Source organism: Mirounga angustirostris, unplaced genomic scaffold (assembly GCF_029215605.1).
Source record: "Mirounga angustirostris isolate CCGP_5_RB_7025 unplaced genomic scaffold, mMirAng1.0.hap1 SCAF_8, whole genome shotgun sequence".
In the NCBI taxonomy this organism is placed as follows: Eukaryota; Metazoa; Chordata; class Mammalia; order Carnivora; family Phocidae; genus Mirounga; species Mirounga angustirostris.
The window spans coordinates 113,102,965-113,130,327 of NW_026991716.1; the positions used below are offsets into that span (position 1 = coordinate 113,102,965).

The window sequence follows — 27,363 nt, forward strand, 5'->3', positions numbered from 1 at the left end:
GGCTTGAGATCAGGCACATTTCTTGCATTTGTTCAAAGCAAGGTTACATATTACACTGTAGAGCATTTTAGTAAGTTATGCAAAATACATTTCCAATAGTTATCAAAGCTGCCAAAAGCAACCAGATTAGTCAGATTACTGAGCATTGCAATTCTCCACTGAATACATCACCATTTTACTACCATAAAAGAAGAAGGGGAAAAACAAAAACAAACAAAAAACGTTCTCGTGTGACACGGGGAATATATTTTACACACCTGATTGGTTGGTTAGTTTTTTTTTTCCTTTCTTTCTTCACTTTCTTTTTAATCCAAACAATCCCATTAATCAACATTTTCTCAAAGGTAATTACTTTAAGTGAACCACATTCCTAATTGCATGGATTTAATCAACTTTCCCCCATAATTGTGAACACGGATCTAAAGCCATTTAATGCCAAACCAACAAATATCTATTCTGGGTGAATATATATTAAGGATGGGATGTTACTTCAGATTCTATATCGCAGAGATGACCCCTTAGGAGAGAACAGATTTACCTGTAGAACTTTAAGAGTAATAGATAAAAATTCTACTCATTCGATTGAACAGAATTTTTTTTTTCCCAGTTGTCACTTTGAGAACTTCTAGTAGATCTATTCCTACCGAAGCCACTTTAAAAGAACAAAGTCGGACAGCTAACATGCACTCCAAGTCGAACTGTCCCCCATGCAGTTCATGCAATGTGCTTGCGGGAAGTTGCCGGCCAGCCAGCCTGCGCGTGACCTCCCGTCCACAGCAGCCTGGCAGCCATGAGGACAGAGTTGTTTTCTTAAAGTATACAAACCTCCAACATTAAATTGCTATGTCTGACATAAATATTATCCCCTTCTACTCTCAAGGAATTTTTCTGTGAAATTAAATCACACACAGGGGGGAAAAGGCAAATAAACATAAGTGTATCAATCAGCAAGCACCAGAAACAACCCTGAGTTGGATAGTCCAAGACATTAAAATACAAGAGGAATAAAAATCTTAAGAACCTAGAAGCCGTAACAAGCAAAACTCACATATCAACCCCGAAAGTGTATTACCCCGAACCCACGCGCACGTGCACACACACACACACACACAATAGTTATGGCAGGCAGCAGTCACCGGGTATTTAATTTGGGGGGGGATGGAATAAATATCCACCTCCTCCAGCTGTGTCTCCTCTTCTTCCATTTTCACCTGAAAGTCATACAGCAAATGGCCAGAAAGAAGGGGAGCAGTAGTAGAAACTCTACCCATGGGTGCAAAGATGTATTTGAACTGAAATGGTGAACTAGAATTACCAACCTTTACTGTTTGGCCCTCAGAAGATGCCGAACATAAAGCCACTTTGGTCTTTCTTCACCTACAGTGTTGCACGAATGGTGGAAGGAATCCTTTGCAAAGGTGGAATGGAGAATGGAAGCTTCACTCTTTCTCAGTCCCTAGATTATGTGCTGTTTTTGAATGTTTTTGCTCAGAAATGAAAATAGGAGAGTGTAACAACGGCATAATTCCATCTGTCCTAATGTGAAAGGTCTAAATCAACTAGGACGAGGGCAAAGTAGAATGATGTGAAGTGAAAACCAAATTTTACACCAGGGACAAATATTCACCCTCTAATTCAGTTTTTTACCATAGATTTCTTTCCTTGGGAGGAAAATTGGTTTATTTTGCTACCTGCATGTTAAAATTATATTTAAAAGTACTCATATTTTATAGCCACTTTTCTTTCATAAAAGTCTTTAAATAAGAATAGTTTTTCATAGTTGGATAATCCTCAGTATCTAATGACCCAAAAGAAAAAAAACCTGTAAATTTAAAACTAACTCATGGAGATGAAAAGCACAGCGTAGGGAATATAGTCAATAATATTCTAATAACATCATATGGTGATAGATTACAGAATTGTCAAATTGTTATGTTATACACCTGAAACTAATGTAACACTGTATGTCAATTATACTTCAATAAATTTTTTAAAAAAGCATAAATCCTGATAACTACTGACTCAAGGAAAGGAAGAACAAGAAAGAAAAATAATGATTCTGAGACCAAAGGACAATAGTGTAACCTTCACATGTTAATTTATAGCAGGATCATACATATTCCTTTTCTTCTTTAACTGGAATGACAGTGTTAAATCTGAGAGTTCAAAATGCCTTTTTTTTTCTTTAAACCAAATATTTTTGAGGTGAGCAGGGAGCTCAGAGTATCTTTTTATCAGAACGGAAAATAAGAGCTATCCAAATCTATTAAGGATCATGTGCCAATTCCTTGGTCAATACTTAATTTTCTAAAATGCCAATCTTCGGCATTCTTCAGGTAACCTTTAGGAATAGTGGTTTCTCCCAGTATGCCTAATCATAGCATCGTCTTTACATTTTTCTTTATGTTTGCTCTAAATTGTGATTTTTCCTTATGTATGGCCAGTACCCACAGGATATGAGACACTAAGTCACCAGACCACATGTAGCAAAACAAAAACATCCTGCACATGTTAGCACCAACCTAGTAGTGCAGAGGTGGCCCTATCCAGGGGTAAAAATCCTCAAACTGGACACCTAATCTTAAATAAAAGGACACTAAGTAGCCCAACCTTAGGGCGAATAGTGTTAAATTTTCAAAAAGCCATGTTTCATTTTTCCAAATGTATTTCTTAAAGATAAGAGTATTATCTTCCTTACAAATACCTGACAGTGACTCTTTCCTAAAACTACATGATTTAGAGTTAAAAAAAAAAAAAAAGCTACCTGAAATTCATTTGGTTCCCAAATGTTACAGTAACAGGGAGACAAGGAATTTCTGAGTAAAGGTTACAGATGCATCCTCATAACTGCAAGAACGAGCTTGGCTTTCTAATGAGAAATAATAATACTAAGGAGTTCTACTAATACACATCAATTACAGTTATATCCACTGCATCCTAAGTTCTATATTGAAACAAGTTTCCATCCTAAAGGAACAGCATCGATAGCACTGATACTTGTCTGCAAAACGAACAGAGCCAATATGGATTGTTAAGGGCAACACAGGTTTCCTGTTATTGTTTTGTTTTGTTTTGTTCTGAAGACCTAGTATGGTCTAGGTATTTACAAAATAATCCATAACTTTGCTCTCAACTTCGAATGTGTGGACCTGGTCCATGGAAATCAATGAAGGGAAAGTACTTATTTACATGTATTTCTCATGCACTAAAACACCATGTATGCGAAAATGTGCGGATCCTACTATTTTGAGGGTAATCCGTGGTGAAATTTATGCACATGTTTACACTCTACATTAGGAATATGTAGTTTTGTTGAGCCCACAAATTAAAGCTTATGGAGGAGTGTCGGCTGCTTCCTCTTCCTCGGTTTTGTCATTCAAGTCCCAGTCATAAGAAACGTTGAAGGAGGCGGCTTTAGCCTCCAGATAGCAGAGGGATAGAGCCAGAGGAAGGGCAAAGGTGAGAGAAAAAGGCACTGACTGAGAAGCAGAGAGAAGGAGTCCGAAGATGAGGATGAGGGAAGGCAGGAATGAAGGGGAGGTGATAGGAAGGTAGTGCTGGACGTCTGTGGGGAGGAAGGAGACCCAGACCTTGGGGAGGCTGGGGAAAGCGAGATACCCATCTTCATCGAGAAGGGAGGGGAAGCTAGGTGGGAAGCATTTGCAGAAACGGAAGGAAAAGTACCCAAATTCAGAATCCTTGTGGTCAGCCTCGTTTAGAGGCTTCTCCTGGGTGGGAGGACCATCAGGCTGGGGAGGGGCTGCAGCAGGACCCGAGAAAGAATCAAGGGTGGGGACTTGGCAGTCCCCCAGCTCTGACGGCTCACCAGTGGAAGGGAGCTCTAAGCTGTCTAGCGTGATCTGGTCGGCCTCCCCAAAGGGGTCTTCCTCCGAAATGTCTGAAAGCAAGTCCACTTCAGGGACTGGCAAAAGGTTTGGGGAAAGAGATGAAACACAGCGAATGAGTGGTGAAGGTGGGCACATGGAAACAAGCTACTCTCGGAAGCAAACCCATGATTGAATGTGAAATCGCACAACAGATACATTCAAAGGAGAAACAAAGGCAAGAGAGAAAGAGAAGAAGAAATGGGCAGTTAGTGAAAACTTGTACTGGCAAGTAGGGATTGTTATTAACACAGCACAGTTAGAACATGAATTAAATGATCCACTTTTAAAGAGAAAAACTGGACTACTTTTATCACGTAATTTTCTGACTAGTTGCAAATAGATCCAATGAAACTTAAGATAACATTCTTCCTTTTAGACCCGGCTGCTGACAAGCATTCAAAGCTTTAGCAGAAAGACCAGCACACCTAGTCATTTGCTAAAGATAAGCAGAATTTCCTTTGGAATTTAAGGTTAACTTTTTAAAAATAACTGCATGCATCAAATTAACTAGGCAAAATGGTAGGGAGACTCTGAGAGGCTGAGCTCCTATGTTTCAGATGTAAGCAGCCACCCTCCTGGGGGCCTCATTAGCATAATTATAAAAGATTTATTTAACAAGGGTATTCAGAGGACGTGATGGCCGAGCCCTTGGGGTGTAAGGGTCCCTGAGCCCTCCTCTATGCTGACAGGTTGTCAGGGCAGGAATTCCTGAGCCACTGGCAACTCCTTCATCTAGTAGGTTCTTTATAAATTCATGTTGCAGGTCTTTACATTTTTCAAAAGTTAAAATTTAGAGAACATTATAAATCTATAGCAGAATTTCATTTCCTTCTTGTGTTTACTTCCAATGTTATCTATAAAAAAGGTGCTTTGTGCAGATACAGAAGAGAGATCCAATGAACTCAAAGCCTCTTCAAATCCACCTCCAAGTGACTTTACTTGCCCAAGGTAAAAAGCTATCATAATATAATAGTGACAAATTTGAAAACACAGTATAAGTTACTTCTCCATTCAGTGGGGTGTATGCCCCAAATAAGGAGATAAGCAACACACCATCTTCTCATTCACTATTCACAAAACAACCACCCTTTGCTTAAGGATTTCTTCTTCATCAGAGATTAGTGAAAAATAACATTTTTCATAAAGACTATCTTTGTTCATTTCAAAAAAAAAATTCAAGTCAACATAATTAAAAACTCAAGAGAGGCTATACTTTAAAATTTACTTGTAACAAATATAAATTTCAAGTCACCATAGCTCTTATAATATAGGGATTTAACTAAAAAGGATGATTTTGCAGATAGGCAAAAATTTTAGGCCACTGAACTACTTGTTTGCATTAATATAATTTACATGGAAATATTTTGCTTTGAACAATCAGAGAAAGATTAGAGACCTTGTTCAAACCAGTAGGAGCCTACATATTGGGAACTTATATCAACACAGAACATACACTGACTAATTTTAAATGATGCCTGAGTTCTGAAACAACAAATGTAACAGCCTGTAGTCTAAGTACACATTTAAAATCACATTTTCTTCTAATTTACCATACCTTTCCTTCAATGAATTGCACATGTGGGGCTTTAGTTGGGCTTCTGAGCTCCCTTCTGCCATCCCCATCTTGTACCATGGCAGGGCTGACAACTCCGGGGCCGTAGGCTGAAACCTCCCCAGCAGGACCAGGAAAATTCTTCATAAGACTTTGATCAACAACACCAACTGGAGCTAGGAAAGAAGGGTCACTTGGGATTACTTCAAGACATTTCAATGGTCAAACTTACAAAGATAAACAGGCAGCATGCAGACATTTAGCAGGAACACTGCTTGAGCTCTGAAGATACGAACACATCAAACCCATTTTTAAACTTTTACCAAATTCTAAATATATTCTAAATTTTAACCGATTAAACTACACCAGGCTCTCAAATCCGATTTTTGAAGGTTTAGAGTCTGATCAAGGAATTGGCCAGTAGGAGGAGCTCTAAGACCAGCTTAAACAGACATGGGGCATAATGTCAGAATCCCAACGTGAGCAGTATTTGAGTTCTCTAGGGTCTCTTTGATAGTGCCTGAACTTATTTCTGAATCTATTTACTGCAACAAATAATTATCTAGAAATTAAAATGACTTGCTTCAATAAGTCTTTAGGATTCTTCCATAAAGAAACCTTTAATTTGAATACCATTCAAAATTGTGACAAGACAGTCAAGGTCGACATTATAGAATTGTTTAATAGTTTTCATTTTTCTAACCTCCCCTCTGAATGCCTCAACTTGACCTACAGTAAATCTAATACAGAGACACCCTCCTGACCCAGCAAACCTGGCCCTCATGTATTTCCTTCATCCCTCCTGCAGATGAACAGGAACGGATATTGTGTTGAAATTTCGGTCATATGGCAGATCAACCTAAGACGGCGTCACATTTCAACAAATGCAAGTGAGAAGCAGCGACAGAGCCTCTGTCCCTCTGTAGCTTCTCCCCCAAACCCCCAATCACTGAGGTTATTTCACCTGAATAAAAAGTGCTTGACTGACAGGGTGACTGACATTGGTTCTATGCCCCCATAGAAGCGCAGTAAACACAAAGGCCTCTAGGCAGCAAGCTCCTGGAGGGCAGGGATGTGTGTGATCCACCATATTGAACTGCGGAGGCATCAAGCACCTCTAATCTGTGTATTACAAGAAAGCTCTTGGCCCACACCCTTCACGTACCCTGACCAAACCTTCCGTCTTCCCCAGCCTTGCCTTTTCCACCACATACCACGCTCATACTCACACCAGTTACCCAAGCCAGAAACCTTGATGCCTCTGGCCTTCATCCCTCAACACCATCAAATCCAACTGAACCTAAATGTGGCCAGTTCTTCCTCCTCTATTTTTACCACCCCAGGCCATTTTAAGACTTTGACAGTCCTTAAGTACTCCCACTTTTGAAAACCCACGCCAAAATCACAAAATGAACTCACATCTTCCATGAAGTACAATTATTTTCCAGGATTTTTAACTTTTGAGAGGATGTTAGTAATTTTCCTTTGGAAAATCTACGACTATGTGTAACTCTTTTAATTTATGATTATGATTTCTAAGCACCCATTACGCATACTCAAATTATTGCAAATGGAAAACTCTGACCTAGAAATGGTTTTAGATATAAGGATATCAAAATGTTAATGAATATCAAATTTAAAGTTATATAATGAAGTTGACAAAATATTTATTTTGCATGCCTTTACACACTTATTAATTTCAGTGTGCAGGGGGGCAGGCTGTTTGTTTTGCATTTTGAAAAAAATAACTTTTTTTAGGTCTTAAGCACTTGTAGAACCCTGAGAAGCCTGTAGGCCCCAGGCCCTGAGCTTATGGTGCCAAATGGCTAACTGGCTACAATCATCCAACGCAAGATCCCCATTCCTCTCACCTGGAGTATTCTTAACCAGTCTACCTGCTTCCTGTCTTGTCCTATCAATCATTCTCAACATTGCACCGAGTAATTTTTTTTAAAAAAAGGTAATACTATGCACTTACATGCTTGTGTAAGTGTGCACACGTGTGCAACACACACACACACTTCAATAGCACTAGAATAAAAACCACATTCTTCCTCATGGCCTGCAAGGCCTTGCATGACCATGACCTGCCCCCAGGCTACCTCTTCCCATCAATTACAAAGCTCTAACTAGTCTTCGTTCTGTTCCTGGACTGTACCAAGCTCTCCCTCATCTTAGAACCTTCAGACCTGCTGCTCCTGCCACCTGGAATGCTTCATTTCCTGCTCCTCCTCATCCTTCAAGTCTCAACCAAAATGGTTCTTCCCCAGATGGGCCTTCCTTCTCTCATGACCCAATCTCAGGTCCCTGCTTATTATTATATATTATATTCTCCATTTTCAGGAAATCACTGTCTCCCCCACTCTCAAATGCATCTTGGTTGTTCTCTTAAATGACTGCCTTGTGTCCTTTTTGGTTTGATTTTCCAATCTTGGAATCCACTGTTTTAAAAAAGCTGTTCTAGACTGATTTTTATTTTAATGCTTCATCTTAGATAGCACATTCATTTTTAGGTTGCATGCAAGCACTGAAGATTTATTTTCATTTGTCAAAGCTTAAAGGAAGGAATATTTATGAATCTAAATTAGTCTGGTCTAACTTAAAAACTAAACAGGGGCAAGAAAATACAACACATGCCGTCAACAGCAACAACAACAAAAAGGTATATTGATGGGGAGTGGTGGTGAAAATAAAGTTTAGTACCAGGTTATAGCCTCACTTTGCTTTGGGAGGGAAAAAGCCTGGAATCCCTAATCAGATAGTTCAGTGGCTGTCTGGTCATGTATTGGCACGAAAAGCCTTTATTTTTCACAATAACACAATAATCCTTTTGATGACTTGCCCATCTGATGAATTACAGTGTCCAAAACACGAAAGGAAAAATAATGGATCACTGTGCTATGCTTGTTGCTTTTACTTGTAAAAATCATTGTTATCAGATACAGACCTACTATAACCCTCCGCACTCACCACTCACACAAGATGGTGGGTTTCCTTGAGCAGTGTTTTATCTATGTCAAAACACAGTGGTTTACTGCTCTTTCTAAAGTCTAGAATTTGCAATATAAGAGTTATAAAGCCTCACAGTTTGAAACAAAGGCTGAGACAGACAGTACTCCAGCAACAGGAATGACTTGTCTCAGGGCATTAACCACACTGACTGCAGTTACACAGCACTTAAATAAATTCTCTGTGGTAAGGGGCAAGGCCTGTCAAATATTTCCATGAGTGGGCACATTTTTCACATTTACTTGAAAAAAGTGCTCAGTTGTTGATGAGTTGAAAAATACACTGACAGCTATCGTACATTAAAAATTCACTAAATTTAAATTACTACCTTTGGAAATGTGGACATTTATTTGAACCACAATTTATGACCCCCTTGCGTACCTGTCATCTCAAAATTAAGGGAGATTCTCCAGAATCAAGATTTAATCACTATATATACAAAATGCCCACCAACAAATCCCTGGATGTATCTGTGTGTCTGCCTGGACCTGTTTTCCAAATTTATTCTGGGAAAAAATAGATCAAGGCTGAGAAGTGTCTATCTTTCATTAATGAGAGAGCATTTTTAGGATCAGACCTATAAACACAGAGAACTGATGGTCGCAGAGAAAAATGGGGCCAGGGATGGGCAAAATGGGCAAAGGGAGATACAGGCTTCCAGTTACAGAATGAAGAAGTCATGGTGATAAGAGATACAGAAGAGAAAATACAGTCAATGATACTGTAATCGTATTGTGTGGTGACGGATGGTAGCTTCATGTGTGGTGAACACAGCATTACACAGAAGCTGAATCACTGTTGTACACGTGAAGCTGATGTAGCATTGTTACATCAACTATACACAAAAACTCAAATTTTATTTATATATATGTACATATGTGTATATATATATATGAGTGCATTTTTATCTATTAGCATATCTGTTTCAGCTACTAGAAGTTGTTCTAGTTCATATTTCAGAAAAATGTCAGTAATAAGGAGCAACCAAGAAAGGTTTTCAGTGATCAATAGTAGTGAAACAAATTTTTAAATTTAATATTACTATTTTTGTATATGTTTTGAGATCAACCAAAAAATGTTGGAAAACTACTTCTGAGAGAAAGTCATCCACATCAATTACTTTCTTCCAGGAAGAAAGTAAAATGAAGTCTCTTAATAAAGCATTGTAATATAAAATTAACTTTGGGTCCTTTACAGAAAACCTGCTATTAACCCAAAATAATATACATATATGAAGGGAAAGAACATCAATTTATTTCCATACGTAAAATATATAAAACTACAATTATGTAGCTAATTCTAATAAAATAACATACAAAATTTATACATATCTCACCCCCCCCACCCCCCGTCTTGGCTGAAGAACTAGTGATTACACTGTATTTCCTTTCCTTTTGTTAAAGCACTCCATTCCAACTAATCTTTGGAAGTTATGGATGGTTTCTCATATGCCAGAAAGTTTGGTAAGCTTCAGTAAGGGTTTTTAAACTCATAAAATTAGAACATTTTAAGTTCCTTTGAATAGAGGTTCTCATCATACCAAAACCCTTGGAATTCCACTTTTGCCATTAATTAACAAGTTCAAGAAATTAAGACACATAAAATACATCACAATTAAGTCAGATCAGTAACAGTATATCTGTCCAACCTCTTATCCACGAGAATTCTCAATATTTGCGTACACTGACAGTACAAAGAAAATTTAGGCTCAGAATTACAGCTGTAAAACACTATAAAACTTTCCTTGTGAGTATAAGAAACACCATTTCATTTATGCAGAAAAAAATAGCTGTCCCTCTAGGATGTTTCTGAGGACCTCATTAACTATAATATATCAACCCTTTCTGATCCCACCAGATTAGAGAAAGATTAAAGGCATCTAAAGCATCATAAATGTGTTTACCTCCATCTAGACTCCTGGAGACCCGTTTGCTAGAGGTACGCTCAAAGTGTGGCGCGGGCCTGTCAATGAGGGTGCTTGCCTGACGGGTCTGGGCTTGGGTGCGGCCGCTGTAGCGGAATTTGGACCCCAAGGTCAGGAACTTGGCCTTTGGTGGCTGCTCCGGAGACACAAGCCTGTAGGGAGAAACAAAGAACAGAAATAGGAGCCTTTATGAATTTTCTCTTTTTAAAAAAAACGTTGAAACTTTCTATTTTAATATCCCACTTTAGTAAGATTACTCAATTTAAAGAGCAAAAGGCTGCCTAAAGTTTCTAATGAAAAAGAACATTATTTATAAACCCTCCTACATACAGAGCTTTAGGCGAGTGATAAGATGACTAAATCCACAGCCATGAATTCATGAATAATAGGTTTCCCTCAACCTGAGCAAAAGAGCAACTGTTCTCAGCGTATATCAAATGCTATTTATTTGTATTAGCTTAAATCATTTATATAAACACATATGTCTGAATTCTTGCTCCTCGCTCTAAGTGCCAAGTGACAATCCATTACCATTAGTAATTCTCAATATTTATGTCTATTTCTCCTGGGAAAGAACTTCCAAATGCAGGACTCCACTGTGTCAAGTGACGCTTTCCCATGAGGAGACAGCACGCGGGAGACCGGTAGAGATGACTAACATCCTCCCTGCCAGCACAGCTCCACCGCTCACACCCAGGGCTCACGATAAATGAAGGCCAACTTTCTTGATGGCAAATACTTTCAGACTTATGCAAAACTATGCTTTTAGTAAATAAAGCCAATCTTGTCTGGCATACAACTGGAATTGTCTCACTTCCATTGTCTAATCACGAGTTGGCAAAACGTCTTAACAAAAAAAGATAATCTTGGAGCTCGTATAGCATTTATTAAACAAGATGGCTTTAGTTGCCAATTCCAGAATATGCACTTCATCAGAATGGTTCCTTTCATTCTCCAAGGAGTGATTTCCTATAGAGTTCGTTACCATTTCAAGTATTTTTAGTCCTTCAGCTCAGCTTTTTTTGTTCGTTTAGAAATCTTCTTCTGCTTAAAAGCAACAAAAACAGATTCTAGTGGAGGTAAAGCTACTGTGATAATAGAAGAGGCAATCCTCCATCAATTCTCAATGATATTAACCCGGAAAAACAATGTATTGGGATTAAACTGATGAAAGAAGAACCAATACTCTCTGGCCCTCTTGGTGGTAATCTATTCACTAAGGTAGCAGACGACTTTCTTGAAAACTTCCATTATCTGCAAAAGATTTTCAAAGGAGACACAGAAGATGCTGCTGAGAAAATCTACTCTTATGATGGCCAGTGCCTCAAACTGTACTTTGGGAAAAGCTATATATTCTTAAATTAGAATTCTGGAATACGGGCGCCTGGGTGGCTCAGTTGGTTAAGCGACTGCCTTCGGCTCAGGTCATGATCCTGGAGTCCCGGGATCGAGTCCCACATCGGGCTCCCTGCTCAGCAGGGAGTCTGCTTCTCCCTCTGGCCCTCCCCCCTCTCATGTGTTTGCTCTCTCTCATTCTCTCTCTCTCAAATAAATAAAATCTTTAAAAAAAAAAAAAAGAATTCTGGAATACTAGAAATTTAGGCCATAACAGAACTCTTATTTGTGCTCTGAATTATTTTTCTCAAACAGTTGAGGAAACTAAGGCACAGAAAGATTAACTTTCTCAGCATCCTGATGATAAATAAGAGAGGCATGGTGAGAAATGTGGTCATTTACCTTTCTCTCTCTCTCTCTCTCTCTCTCTCTCTCTCGTTAACTATGACAAGGTTTCCCTACCTAGCAACCAGTTAAAGAGGATCTAAGAATGCTCTGTAAGCAAGCAATAATCTACAGAAAAGAAAGAGTCACTGGCAGGCTCATCACTGCAATAATAAAGAAATATTCATTCTTGGGGCACTTGGGTGGCTCAGTCAAGTGTCCGACTCTTGATTTTAGCTCAGCTCGTAATTTCAGGGTTGTGAGGTCGAACCCCACATCAGGCTCTACGCTGAGTGTGCAGTCTGCTTAAGATTCTCTCTCCCTCTCCCCTTCCTAACCCTCTCTCTAGCTCTCTTGCCTCCCTTCAAAAAAAAAAAAAAGTCAAGAAATACTCATTCTTGAAAAACAAGTTAGCTAAATCACATGTATCTTTATCATCTATTCATGAAGTATACTCTATAGTTAATGGAAAATCAACCAGAGGAAAAAAGAAGTATTTCTAAAGAATACCTCAAAGGGAAAATACGCATTGGTGACCCCAAAATAAACTACCCTATCCCCCAAAATTATTAAACTAAAGACAACAAGCATTGGCAAGGATGCAGAGAAATTGGGACTCTTGCACACCATTGGTGGGAATGCACAATGATGCAGAAGTTATGGAAAACAGTATGGAGGTTCCTCAAAACATTAAACACAGAATTACCACATGATCCAAAAAATCCCACTTCTGGATATTTATAAACAAAACAAAACAAAAAAACCCTGGGGGGGGAAAAACCCTGAAATCGGGATCTTGAAGAGAAATTAGTAGCACTCCTATGTTCATTACAGCACTATTCGCAATAGTTAAGATGTGGAAACAACATAAACATTCACTGAGAGGAACGGATAAAGATGATGTGGTCTATGTGCAGGGCAGAGTGCTATTCGGCCTTACAAGAAAAAGAATTCTGCAATACTTGACAACATGGATGGACCTTGAGGACATCATGCTGAGTGGAACGAGCCAGACACAGAAAGGTAGTGCATGATTTCACTTATATGAGGAAGCTAGAACAGTCAAATTCATAGACTCAAGCACTGGAATGGTGTACCAAGGGCTGGCAGGAGAGGGAAATGGGGGGTTATAAGTCACCGGGCATAAAGCTTCAGTGAAGATGAGTAAGCTCTAGAGATCTACTGCATGACACGCGCCTACAGTCAACAATATGTCATACACATGACGTTTAAGAGGATAGATCTCATGTTTTCTGACCCAATAAAGTGTAATTATTCAAAAGCAAAAATAAGAGACGAGAAGTAAAGAGAAGAGTGAGGTTGGGGGTATCTGGCACCCATGTGTAGGGTCACCTCAGTGGACTGCATCTCTCAAAGGCCAGGTCCTCCTAGAATGATCAGCTTCACATGAGGATTTACTTACTGGTAGCTCTCATTTCCAGTTCTAATAACTGCTCCCCACCCCCAGCAGTGACAACACCCCTTTAGGCCTAGGGGTGTTACCAAATCCTATTCATGAAACCCTACTCAAATTAAAAAATAAAATTTAAACTAGAAACAGGATACCTGATTGTGGGAATTATGAAAAATCTTAAGGGACATATAGGTAAAGGGATAGATCTTTTTAAAGATTTAGCTTTCTTCTTCTTTTACAAAATTAATTGAATGCACAAAAAAAGAAAACTGAAACTTCAGTCTTCAGAAAACAATTTTAAACAAAATTAAGAAAACCTCCATTAGTGTTTTCTGACTTTCTGGTTATTAGTTTATCTTATATAACTTCACATGGATCTGTGCTAGGTCCCATATGTTATTATTATGTTATTATTGAGCAGGTGCTCAATAAATACAGGCTGGACCACTAGAGAGAATCCCATGGTCACCTTTTCCTAGAGGGCACTTGAATTTAAGTAGCCAGAAAATCCAAAGACATGTCTACCTATCCATTTTTCAGAATCCTCTTTCTCACTATTACATAGTCACAGCATTGAAGAACAGCTTTTGAAATCTCTTACGCCGGGATTTTAGAGAAGGGGAGTTGGGCTATAAGTTCTAGAACTTCTAATACACAGCAAGAACTACTGCTGAATTTTCAGTCTTAATTTAGTAAACAAAACAATCCCGCTGCTAGAAAAAGCCCTTTGTAAAATGAAGTTCTTGGTTTTATTTTTGCCCCCCCCGTTATGAAAGTGGGCTCTCATTTATATAGACTGGGATATGTAACCAGTTCAATATCTAAGTCCAGGTGAGGAGAGTTCTATACAACCATATTTCTTTAGTCTAATTTGTTTTTAAGGTAACAGACGATTGGTTGCCATTTAAATACATATCAGATTATCCACTTTTGCATTTTGTAAAAGATATTTTAAAAATATAAACCCAAGAAATACAAGGCAAGTATTTTAAAGGCATATATCTATCTAACACAATGTAAGTTTAGGAAAGTCATTAACTAGAGGATTTTTATTTTATTTCAACTTGAGATAAAATACTTCCGTGTCCAAGTGGCACTGGTGTATACATACACAAAATATTAACTTACAGATTAATTTTCTGACAGCGAAGAAATCCTCAGTTAAGTTGCAACTAAACAGAAGCAAATACTAAAACAAAAATGGACTGAACACAGACATTTATTAGTTTTTTCTAAAAGAGTATGTTTGGCGGCTTAAGTCAATGGTAATGCAAATAAATTTCCTACAAAAATGTAGGCTAAGCAGCAAAATGTTTCAAGATCACTGAACAATTATTTCGTCTTGACATTACTTTTATTTACCAACCGAGACCCTACCATCATAAAAACAACATCAAAATCACTACAAGACCTCAATCATTTCTTTTGGGCATTTAAAAGCTGTAAATAAGGACCTAATCATTCTAGAGTTTTAATGGTTCTGAGCAAGATGATCTAAGGACCAGCACAAAAGAAATCAACTTTTACATATTTTACTGCTTAAGAAGCACAGTAAGGATTTATAATGGGAGGATTTTTATAAAATTAATATTAATGTTTTTACCTATGGAAAGTAAAGGAACGTTTTAAGAAAAACCCACATTTCAGTTACTAAAGTCAATCAGACATTTAACAATAAAGCTATGAAGCAGCAGATGAGACTAATTCACTTGGAATTACTCTGGATCTGCAATGCCAAGTTTAAATGACCGTTTAATGCCAACCTACGGGAACCTCGTGTGAATCTTGTTTATACGCTGCCGCCACCACCACCACCACCACCACCACCGAAGCACATCCGCTGTGAATACGGCCAGGGAGTATAGCACAGCGCGTATGCAGCAGGCCCTGTGAGCTGCAGGGCCTGGCTCTCAACTCCATCTCCACCTGTGACTGTCTATAAAGCCACGGGCACGTCTCTTAACCTCTCTGTTCGCAGTTTTTCCAAGTGTAAAGTGAAGATTACAATGATGTTGTAAAGATTAAAAGAACTGATCCATGTACAGCACTTAGAAGGGTGATAGGCCCTATCAAACACTCAAAGAAGAATAACAGCTTTATTATTATGTTCTTGTTCCACTAATATTAGTCTGGCTGAGTGGCTATCAATCAATAGAAAGATCTGTGTCTTTAATGGCTTCAATCTGAAAGCCATTTTAATTTTCTGAAGAAATCCTTTGCATCTTTTGTGATAAAAACAGAACAAAATCCAGATGTGACTCAAAGCACTCTGCAGATGAATTATGAATGCTCTGCTTTAGATACACTGCTTCCTACCATTTGTAAGAAAAGCTATACAAGGTTTAAAGATCTAAAAATCCTTTTGTTAACCATTATCTCAAAAGTCTGCAGAAGCAAACTGGTCTACTTTTAAACTGGAGTCGTGGCATGTCAGCAAAAATGGAGCAACCTAAGGCTTTGAAGGGCTAACAGACATTTCAGAAACACTTGCTGGAAGAATCCCAGAGGAAGGACCACACAGAGGTGACCAGTGTGGGCTTTGGAATCACAGAGCCAGGTCCCCAGCTCTGCGCAGGCGCCTGGACCCTGTGCCCTCTATGGGCATCCAGCTCTGAGCCACTTGCTCAGTGGGGGTGAGCAATAAATGAGACAGTGCAAGGTAAAGCAAGGGGTAATGTTTCTGACAACAATATACGCTCAACAAATGTAGCGCCTGTCATTTCTAAAATAATTATTGTTTCTATTATCATTACCTGACAGGAAAGCCTGCTATCTGTCCTGCCTTGATCTGTGGCATTTAACTCATAAATGTTATCTACTAGCTTTATTTGAGGCAGGCTCACGTTGTCTTGAGAAATGTGTCATGGCTTCCAAGAGAAATTACAAACTTTTCACAGATTTATATGCTCAGTGTAACTATGTCAGATGGATTCAAGTATATTTTAGGAGTTACATTTCCCTAAAATGAGTATATTAGAGCAGTCCTGAAAACAGATTATGTGTCAGTTTAACTTGAGTCACCTGTATCAGCTAATAATTCACCTTAAAAATAGCATACTGAGGTACCAGACTAAGAATAATGATGATACTGATGGTGACGAGAAACATTATTATATACCAGAAATAGTGATACATTTGTTTTGTGTGTTTTCTCACTTACTTTTCAAAGCAACCCTATAAGTAGGTATTATTTTTACCATCGCACGGATGACGAAAGTGAGACTCAGAAAGGTAATTTATCCACAGTCACACACCCAGTGTGTGGTGGGACAGGAGTAGCAAGCAAGAGTCCAAAGCAAAAAGCTTCAAGATGGAGGATCCAGACACTTAGCTATATAGGCCACAGTATTATGAACTGAAGAAATAGGGAAAATGACCAGGTAAGAAGAGTAATGTAGAAATATGCCCTTGAAGACGAGGATAAGAGGAGATGGGACCCAAGCTGAATATAGCTAGAGGGTCTAAGGCGATCTTCTGGTTTTCTTATTTGTCTATTTTGATTTTTACAGGAGTAAGACATGGACATGTTTATTGGCCAAAGAAGGCAAAGGCACTCACTGGAGAGTACATAATATACAAAGCATGATCCTATGTGAGGCATAAAATGAAGGATCAAAACTCCATAGGGAATGACTGTATTTTCCTTGAGACAGGATAGAGGGAAAGAATGAACAGAAAGAGGAGGAAATGCTACATAATTACGGGCAAAAGAAGGAAAACAGAGGGTATGTGAAACCAAGAATGCTCATGACCACAGCTTTTAGAATCCGCGACCCACGCAAAAGGGGCATCTGAGGAGAGAGGCCAGGTTCCTAGGGGCTCAGGAAGATCATGAGTATTGTAATGGGAAAGGTAGTAAAAGGTCTGACTGTCTGGTAGCTCTGAGGATCCAGCCGATATGGGAAATAACATATCTGTAACAGCACTAATCCAGAGTTGTGCGATTTGCTCTTACAAGGAATGAGTGTGTATACCAGGAGAGCTGTTGCTGAAGGCAGCGTCTGCAAGCACAGACGCAGAAGTGGTGAGGTCGAGACATGGGACTGACCCAGGACCAGCAGCCTGGCAGGCTGATGTGCACAAAGGGCACATGGTTGGATCATCCTGACAGGGCAGCAAAGGACAGACCCCCAGGGTTTGGGCTAGTTGGGCAAAGAAGTTAAACAGGAGGGAACTGGTAAGAACAACGAAATGAAGCCTGTGATGAATGATGGTGGCAAGAGGAATGACAGCCAGGTTTGAAGAGCGTGGTGACAGTAGGAAAGGTAGCTGTAGTCTGGAGTTTGGGACCACTGTAGACACAGATCGGCTCTGAGTGAGGACAAGGCACAGCCAAGGAGATCTGGCAGGGAGGAGAGCAAAAACCGTAAAGTAGGGCGTGGCTGCATCTGTCCTCTCCACGACCACCTGTTAATCTGCACAGGTAACCAATAGCTGTTCTAATGAATTTTAAGCCGTTGCATTAAAATTACCTGTAGAGGGCGCCTGGGTGGCTCAGTTGGTTAAGCCTTCGGCTCAGGTCATGATCCCGGAGTCCTGGGATCGAGTCCCACATCGGGCTCCCGCCTCAGCGGGGAGCCTGCTTCTCCCTCTGACCCTCTCCCCTCTCATGCTGTTTCTCTGTCTCTCTCTCTTTCTCTCAAATAAATAAATAAATAAAATCTTAAAAAAAAAAATTACCTGTAGAAAGTATGATGTTCCACGCACACTTTCCATAGCCTTTTTGCTGCCCGATGGTTTAGCAGTTTGAATCCAATGGTGCTCTCAAACTGTTCGAGCTAGAATAAATCAATAAACTAAATCAGCATATTTCCTTAGAAGTTGATTAGAAGCTACTGAAAAACATGGATTCAGATGTTTCTGTAAGAAGTTAACTTCTCAAAAAAAGGAGACATTCGTATACCCAGTGTAATTACACAAAATGAATTTTTCGTAGACTGCAATACTAGTTTCTATGAAAAGCAAGTACAACTACGGACTCTAACCCATGTCCACTACAACTCATTCTACCACCCTCCTATTGATCTCTATCACTTAGCTGTTTCGACAACAACAAAATAACGGCCCCCCCAACTATGTGGCAGGCACTTACTACCCTTCCTTTTTGCTGAAGGGTATGGGTGGCTCTTGCTTATTTATTTATTTTTTAGCAACATGGAATTTCATGCAGGTTTATCATTAAGAACTCTGACCTTTTTTGCCAGGAAAGAATACAGAATAGTTCATTTTATTAAAATTCAATGGGAAAAATTCAGCGCACGGCCATAAAGAAGAACACTGGCCAAAGCTGTTCAGATATGCCCAGGTGCACGTGACATTGCTTACCTCTGCTGGCCTAACTTTAATGTAGAAGTTACTGCGCTTATAGGAAATTTTCAAGATTTTCGGCCAAGCGAAACGATTGATTCTCAGTCTGTCTTTGTAAATGAGGAGCCCGTTAGCGCACACACCCAGCTTGATGTCCACGCCTTCCGAGTCCTGCCAAGCATAAGCCATTTGACCATGGTTAGAGCTGTCAAAGTTACATAAGTCAGGAAGCTCATTATCCCGCCCTCTCCTTAAACCATGACCAGGAACACCAACTTTACAGATTGGTATTTAAATCTCAGTGACAGTACACAAGTGGACACAGAACACCTTAAATCTATTATCTTCCGGGATCAAATCTGATTTGTCAAAGAGGTGTAGCCACCTGTCCACAGGATACAATATTCTCCAAAAGGCGTAACTTTTATGTTCCCAAGCCTGCCTGCAAGAGCTGATGGGAAAGAAGGGAAACAGAACTCAATGTAGACATTCTGAAGAGATGGGGTTTTCCTGGAGGCTATTCCAGCCCTTGGGGACAGTCTGTCAGCCCACCCTCAGGTGCGGTCAGCCATTTTACTTCAGGCAAATTTATTTCAGATGGACTATGCTAGCTAAGAGCTGTTAAATTTATGTCTCTATTCGGCAAAACACCAATCCCTCACAGAAAAGTTCTCTTGGAGGCCGACTGCTGAAATCTCTGAATTCTTCCGAGCCACTTCTCAATAACTCAGAGGGCTGACCTCCAGTCTGCATTATAGCATTGCTTTGGCTGGCATATTTCAACGGACTGCAGACTAATCTTGAATTTATTCAAATGGTTTTCGCTCCCAGCATTTTAACTTGGAATAGATGACAATCGAGAATAATCACAAGCCTGAACGATTTTTAAAAATCAAATAAATTACAGATCAAAGTGAAATAGTGTCTCCTCACATTGCAAGTAATATTTTTTTTTAAGATTTTTTTAAATTTATTTGAGAGAGAGAATGAGAGAGAGAGAGCACATGAGAGGGGGGAGGGTCAGAGGGAGAAGCAGACTCCCCGCCGAGCAGGTAGCCCGATGCAGGACTCGATCCCGGGACTCCAGGATCATGACCTGAGCCAAAGGCAGTCGCTCAACCAACTGAGCCACCCAGGCGCCCCACATCGCAAGTAATATTGAGGACACAATAGCACGACACTCAAAATACACAGGTCGTTGTCTAACTTTTAAGGGAAGAACTGGATCTCATTCAAGATACGTAAAATTGAAGATTATTATTCAGAGAGATCCACATTTTCAGAAATCATTTCCAACATGGCAGAAATTTTTTTTTCTTTTTTTTTTATTCTTATGTTAATCCCCATACATTACATCATTAGTTTTAGATGTAGTGTTCTGTGATTCATTGTTTGTGTATAACACCCAGTGCTCCATGCAGAACGTGCCCTCTTTAATACCCATCACCAGGCTAACCCATCCTCCCACCCCCCTCCCCTCTAGAACCCTCAGTTTGTTTTTCAGAGTCCATCGTCTCTCACGGTTCTCCTCCCCCTCCGATTCCCCCCCTTCATTCTTCCCCTCCTGCTATCTTCTTCTTTTTTCTTTCTTTTTTTATTCTTATGTTAATCCCCATACATTACATCATTAGTTTTAGATGAAGTGTTCCATGATTCATTGTTTGTGCATAACACCCAGTGCTCCATGCAGAATGTGCCCTCCTCAATACCCACCAACAGGCTAACCCATCCTCCCACCCCCTCCCCTCTAGAACCCTCAGTTTGTTTTTCAGAGTCCATCGTCTCTCATGGTTCGTCTACCCCTCCGATTTCCCCCGCTTCATTCTTCCCCTCCCGCTACCTTCTTTTTTTTTTTCTTAACATATATTGCATTATTTGTTTCAGAGGTACAGATCTGAGATTCAACAGTCTTGCACAATTCACAGCGCTTACCAGAGCACATACCCTCCCCAATGTCTATCACCCAGTCACCCCATCCCTCCCACCCCACCCTACACTCCAGCCATGGCAGAAATTCTTACTGAGCCTGCTGAAACAAACACCACATTTAACCTAAGTCTCAAATTCAGTGGAAGTGTAGCATTTCAACAGCCTTGTTACTGAATCATCTAATACAAATCAGATTACTCTTTTAAAAATAAAAGGACAGTACTAAGTAACGCATGCCAATTGCTTTCGCTGCTGCCATACCTGAATAATTCATATTTACACATAAAATTACATTGGACAATCCAAGCAGGTTTAAAAATCTCATCTATAAGGTGCTTTATTCACCCATATCTGGCAGCCCCAATTCTCTCTAGGAACAGAGAAAAAAAGCTGGGATGGATCAGGCACAGGTGCCCAAGCAAGTTGGCACCAGTCACAAATGATGCGTTTGCCAAAAACATCACTGGCCATGGCCACAGGGAGGAGGCCGGAAGACTGCCCAAGACAGCATGTTCTAACCACAAGTAAGGAGGCAACACTGACTTGAAACATTGAACAAAGTCATCTCTAGTCTGAAGCAATCTTCAGACAGGACACTGAAGCTATTTTATCAGACTTAGGAATAAACACAATCTGGAACCAAGTAAATCGGTTCATTTTCCGTTGTTCCATGTACTGCTTCAGAATTATCAGTATTTGTGTGAATACGAATTACAGATGAAGAGTAACAAGCCAAAGGGAAAAAAGCATGCCTTAGTCCTCCATATTTGACTTCTGCCAATCACTCCACAACCAAGTCAGAAAAATAAACTAACAAAAAGGAACACCTCAGGGAGCTGCCACCTATGCATATCAGCAGGATCCCAGGCCCTCTGACCTTGGAATGGGCTCAGCCCATGGAAAGTTCTCATAGATGGGAGAGAGGAGAGAGAGAAGGGAGGTCAGGGATGTGTCCCTGTGAGAATTGCAGCTCCTCTGAAGACCGTCCTCCCCACACACAGATCTCTCCTTCTGGGTTCTGGCAACCACTCTCTCCACCCTCACCCCTTCGGAGGAATTGGGAGGGCTGCTGGTATGAGCCCAGAGGTGTCCCAGGCTCATGGTTTCCCTGTACCTGTGTGTCAAGAGTCTTTCCATTCAACACTCTTCGGCCTGTCCTAATGGGAATGTGCTATTAAGAACTTCTAATAAAAATAATTTTTTTACTTAAATATAATCAAGACAATGAAAGATGTATGAAGGCACAAACTTCAAACTCCACCCAAAGTTCTTTTAAATTGCTACAGACTTTCTTCTCAACAAGCTACAAGTATCTTCCTCATCAAATATTATGAGTCTATCAGATGACAAACAGAATGAATAAATGTTACTCTGAACTTGTTAAAAAAGCAATCTGTCCTAACCCCACAGCAAGAATGGAAATTATACTGAAATAGAGCCCACAACTTTTTTTTTTTGCTTTTCTAAGGTACACCTTAAAAAACAAGAATCGTGAAACCTTGCCAAGTATTGCCATCTAAGAATTGGTTTTTAACTAGTGATCAACAAATTAAAAAATTTACATGTGGCCAGAGTAATGGGGTTTAAGAAGAGGAGAGACCCATGGGCTTTTTGGTCCCAAACCTGTTCTCTCCTGCCTCCCCTGTCTGGGTCTCTTGGCTGACCCCGCCTGTCTCCATCACAGAGAGAAAGGAGCTGGAAGACACACAAGTGGTAGGAAGCCCCATTTCACCTCCTACAATTTATCAGAAGGTATCAGGCAAATATGGGAATGCTTAACAATATGCGGCTTAAGCAAGTCGTTCTCTGCACTCTGTCTTACGCAGTTGTAAAATAAAAAAAACACTCAAATCTCAAATGAGGTGGTGTAAGTGGAAGGACTTTGAAGAATTAAAGGCATCTAGCACCTAGCAGTTAAAAATGATGATGCCAGAGACTATTTACTGACATGGAAAAATCTTTTAACAGAGCAAGCAAAAAACAATCAACCAAGAAAAAACAAACCCCTCACAAAATGATACCTGTAGTATGATCCTACTGAAAAAATGCCTCAGAGTTCAAGTGCTCAGAGATGGTTTTTGTTTTTTTTTTTAAAGAAAACAAGAAAATGTTTCAAAATAGCAATAGTGTTTATTTCTGCATAAAGACATTTCAGTGTTTGTTTTTTTTTTTTCCCTTGCTTGCTTCTATTTTCTGTAATGTACACCTATTTACTTTTATAACCAGGAAAAACAGTTAAAGAATAAAGGAAGCCACTGGAGAAAAAAAGTGCTTTGCAAACATGAAGTACTATCAGCACAAGAGCAGGAATGATTAATCTGAGGCCTAGGGAGGGAAGAGATCTTTGGGTGGGAGGCTTTCTAAGAGATTTCTCCAATCACACAGTCAGAGATTCCTAGGCTACATGTAGGGATTGGCAGGCTCTTTTAAAGCACATTTTTCAAAACCAAATTCATCTTTCACCTTACCTCCTGCTTTCCTCCTGGGCTCTCCGAGCTCTGTGATCATCCAGACTAGGGTCATGAAGCACGTGATGCTTATTAGTGGCATCCTCCCTACTCAATCCCTTTCTCCTACCACCTAGCCCATCATTCCATCCTCCTCCCACCTCTCAAATTAGGCTGCAGGTGCTGCACCCCCTGGAGCCTGGGCCAGTCTCCTCCATCTTACAAGAAGTACTAAAACAGACCTGCGGAGAAGAGCCCGACCCTCAGGCTCATTCACAAGCCCAAGTTTTTTTCAAAAATGGTTACATCCATACTGCTTTTGCCCTTTCATGGTTGCTAGGAACTGCTCTTTTCTCCCACGACTGAGGTAGGAGAGGGGGCTGGGAGAGAGGCAGCACTTGACACAGCAAAAGCTGGGATGCAGAATAAGCCAGGACAAGGGGTAAAGATGGCTGACAAGGGGAGTCTTACGATAAGTACGTATGAAAGGGTATTAATTGAAAAGACTGAGAAAAGAAGTAGGGCGAGAATCAATGGTCCTTCCCACAAGCATAAGCCCCACCGTTAGTCACAGAATATTACAGACACCCTTGGGTGAGGGCGAATAGCCTTTTCCTAAAAGTGAGCTAGGCCACTCTGAAACTGGAGTCCTCTCAGAACTTCTGTCAACAGTTGGGAAAAGATGCCACTTCCCAGGACACGGACAGTACCTTGGCATGATGTAGGTCAACACCATACATGGAGAGCCTCTTTGCATTTTCTAAGAACTGAGAATCAGCTTGTGCTGGAGATAAACCCCTGAGAATCAAAAGAAACAATATTATCTTATTGGCAGGTGCAAGGCAAAGGTGGCCAAAATGGGAAAGGAGCTTATGAGCTCAGAGCATCCAGGCTGGAGACGGTAACCCGCAAAATCTGCAGACAAGCAGGAAATGGGTGAGAAGGCTTACCTCTGAACCTCAGGCATTTTTCCTCATAAGATAAAAAGGGTAAGGGTAGAGATTTAGATTATCTTAGAAAATTATTTTCAGGTTTCTCTCCACTGGGGAAATGGGTGTAACATAAATTACCTGAGAGTAAAAAAGTGATCTCATCTTTCTGAAAAAGGCAAATTCTTGCTTCCTACTCCTTCATTTTATTTCACCAGGACTGATAATAATACAGACCACAAGTACTTGTATTTGATTTTACACCTACGGTAGTTAACACAGATCACATCCTGCCCATATTAAAATTATTTCCATCCCCCTCTCTAGTCACAACTCCACAAATTTTCGGCTCCCACAGAGCAGGACTCCATATTCACCGTGGCATTTCAGGACCTGCTATTTCAAATTCGAATTATACAGTAAATACCTATTGAGTAGAATTGGAATAAAATTAATAATATAAGAAATACTGCCTTTTTTTTTTTTACAGAAAAGTCAATGAATGAGGTCTGTTTAAAAATTTCTAATCTCTGAAAGTTCCTTTCCAAACATTTTTGTCAAATTTTTACATAATTTCAACCCTGCAATATGGGACAAACTATGATTTTGTAGTGAGAGTTTTTTAAACTTGTGCTAAAAAACACATTTATTTTCACAAAGATATAAAAGTTCTTGAAATGTAATATGGTATATTTACTATGGTATTAAGTAAGTAAAGCCTAGCTGCTAAAGCAAAGCTCATCTTTTGTGGATAGAGAAAACCCCTGTGTATTTTAGTTACTGCTCCCAGATCCATCACCACCCACATTTCTGATCCAAACCCTGAAGCCTCACTCTCTCTCCAGCTTTAGCAAATAGGATAATAAAAACAAAAGGCAGAATACATAGTAAATGCCAAACAAGGACGTGTGTGTGTGTGTTAGGGGACAGGTTTGGGAGGAGGCGGAAGGAGATGTCCTAGGGAGAAGTAACTTCTTCCAATAAATGAAAACACTGGGGATCATGGGATCATGAGCACTGTTCTTCATAAGAGAATGATGAACACAATGAAAGGCTATCGCAAGGGCTACAGGTTGTTTGGATTAGTACTAAGTGAGGTTCCAGAAGGAAAAGCTGGATAATCCCGTAAACTATGCTCAAAGGTCTCTCAAGCGTTAGAAGGGAAGCTGGTTAAATCTCCCATGGCTGTTCTCTCTCCGGGAAGCGAGTCACCACACCTGTGGGTTTTATGCAGCTCTGCCACCTTCTCTTCCAGCTCCTTGGTCTGTGTGGGGGCAAACTGGAAGTCACTGAGGTCACTATTGCCATGTTCTTCTAGATCATAGTCCCCAAGCTCAGCCTGCAGAGTATAAGATCCCAGGAGGGCGTGCGTCACAAAAGAGCAAGGCAGGCGGCCAGAGGCAATGTCCTGCCGGAGCTGAAGGCACAAGAAGTATCTGTGAGGAGCAAGGGGGAGCAAGGGGGAGAAGAACATCAGTTAGGACTGTAGCACTAGTAATCCTTGAGTTTTCAGATTCCTTTGAAAACAAACACGATATAGGCAACTCTTTACATCCATAGCAAAAACGGTCTTCTCTAATAAGAAGTCCACCCAGCTCCTGGGGCTCCTAACCTGTGGCTTATTTACAGAAAGTGAGTCTAATGGGCTCCATAACAGAAGGGGAAATCTGAACTGCTATTCTGGTCACAGCGTATTATTATAATAGAGAGTTTTGTGACTGAAAGTAAAAAATTCTAATCACTTAGACTGTTCTCCTTTGATTTAAAACTGTAATCAAAATTTGCATGTCCCTCAAAAGTTGTAAAGACTAAGGAAATTTTACCAACACCTGCAGTTCTTATGCATTTGCCCAAAGAGCTAAGGTCACCCACCCTTGATCCTTCCTAACCTTTCAATACTAATCTCTTTTCCTGGAAAAGAAAACTGAACAATTATAAGTCAGTCTTTACTATAAAGCCCTTACTTGCCCGTTCACTCCAGCTAAAGCGGCAACTAGTTCAGTTTAGAATAGAAAAAGCATGAGCTTCAGGGCCAGGCACAGCTGATGCTGCGCGACCTTGAGTGAGTTCATTCACTTGCCTGAGGCTAATTCCCCACCTGTAAAATGAGAATTCTACCCCCCTTTGAAGGTGAGGATAAAAATTAGATAATATAAATAAGACACACTGCATGTTACCTAGGAATCAATACCTAATAGCCATAATAATAATAATCTTTATAATAATGTTGTTATTTAATGTTCCAAGTGGTTTTACCACGCAGTTAGTTATAAAACATTCCGTTTTCCACTAAATGACACACAGAACCATGTTATTTATATTCTATGAGGATTGGGGGGGGGCAGTACCAACTCCTTTGCTGACATTTTAAAACCTGAGTTCTACTCTCGAATTTAACAACTTGCTAATAAGATTACCATCGACCCCTCCAAACTAAATGGCCCCACGTTCTTGAAGGCCTTTTACAGAGTGTCATCCCTATGAGCAGTTGGCCACCTTCTTTCGTTGCCCGGCTGGCATCCACGGCCCGGTCCCACTCCTGCACTCCGTCCCACATGTTCCAGCCGGAGTACTGTCGCTGGGCCAGCCCCGTGGCTGAGGGGTCGGACAGCACAACCCCCGGCACATGCTGTCAGCTCTTCCCAGTCCAGTTATACCTAGATTACCACCAAGCCCGCTGTCAGGCGGGACAGAGACCCGGTGTATCGTAGGCCTAGTGCCACAGTCAGCAAAGTACTTGCCACGCTGTCAAGTGCTCAACAGTCTTCTGAGGGAATGGAAGTCCCCTCACTGTCGCTATAGTCTGAGGATTTTTATGCACTGCATGCAGGAGCTCTCTTTCTAAGGAGGATTACAGTCCCTTGATCCCTGAAACACCACAAGCACAACTGCATTAACTCTAGAAAACTCAATTTTAAACTGGGCTTCCAGGGTATCCTTCGATTCTCGAAGTCTAATCAAGAACAGTGCTAGTTCTCCATATTTTATGGCACTTTGAAGACCTCAGCACAAAGATTCCATCTATTTCTATTTCCATCTATTTCTTGCTCCTTTTTAGATAATAGTCTCGACTTTTCACATTGGTCCTTTCCTGTTTTCAAAGATGAAGTCGAAGGCCCCAAAACTCACAGCTTCTTCTTCTTCACAGAGCAGGACCCGGTATCCTTCAAACATTATTCTGAACAGTGTTCCTAGACTCTTCAAAAGCCACCTCAGCTTCCAAATTTTCACTCAAGTCATGGGAAA

General features: G+C 40.3%; 1 protein-coding gene across 13 annotated transcripts in view; it reads right to left on the reverse strand.

The window, feature by feature from the left end:
* The window catches only part of EPB41L2 (erythrocyte membrane protein band 4.1 like 2), a 210,748-nt gene that overhangs the window by 35,983 nt on the left and 147,402 nt on the right, over window positions 1-27,363 (reverse strand). For 9 of the 13 annotated variants that reach the window (XM_045865540.3, XM_064598104.1, XM_045865538.3 and 6 more), the window contains 7 exons: window positions 25,335-25,553; window positions 23,899-23,986; window positions 18,831-18,983; window positions 18,186-18,283; window positions 10,352-10,524; window positions 5,443-5,615; window positions 826-888 (listed from right to left, as the gene is read on the reverse strand). In XM_045865540.3, the coding sequence (XP_045721496.2) occupies window positions 826-888; window positions 5,443-5,615; window positions 10,352-10,524; window positions 18,186-18,283; window positions 18,831-18,983; window positions 23,899-23,986; window positions 25,335-25,553 (967 nt within the window). The remainder of the gene's footprint in view (window positions 1-825; window positions 889-5,442; window positions 5,616-10,351; window positions 10,525-18,185; window positions 18,284-18,830; window positions 18,984-23,898; window positions 23,987-25,334; window positions 25,554-27,363) is intronic. The other 4 variants (XM_045865542.3, XM_045865541.3, XM_064598106.1 and 1 more) reach the window with 1 other exon arrangement.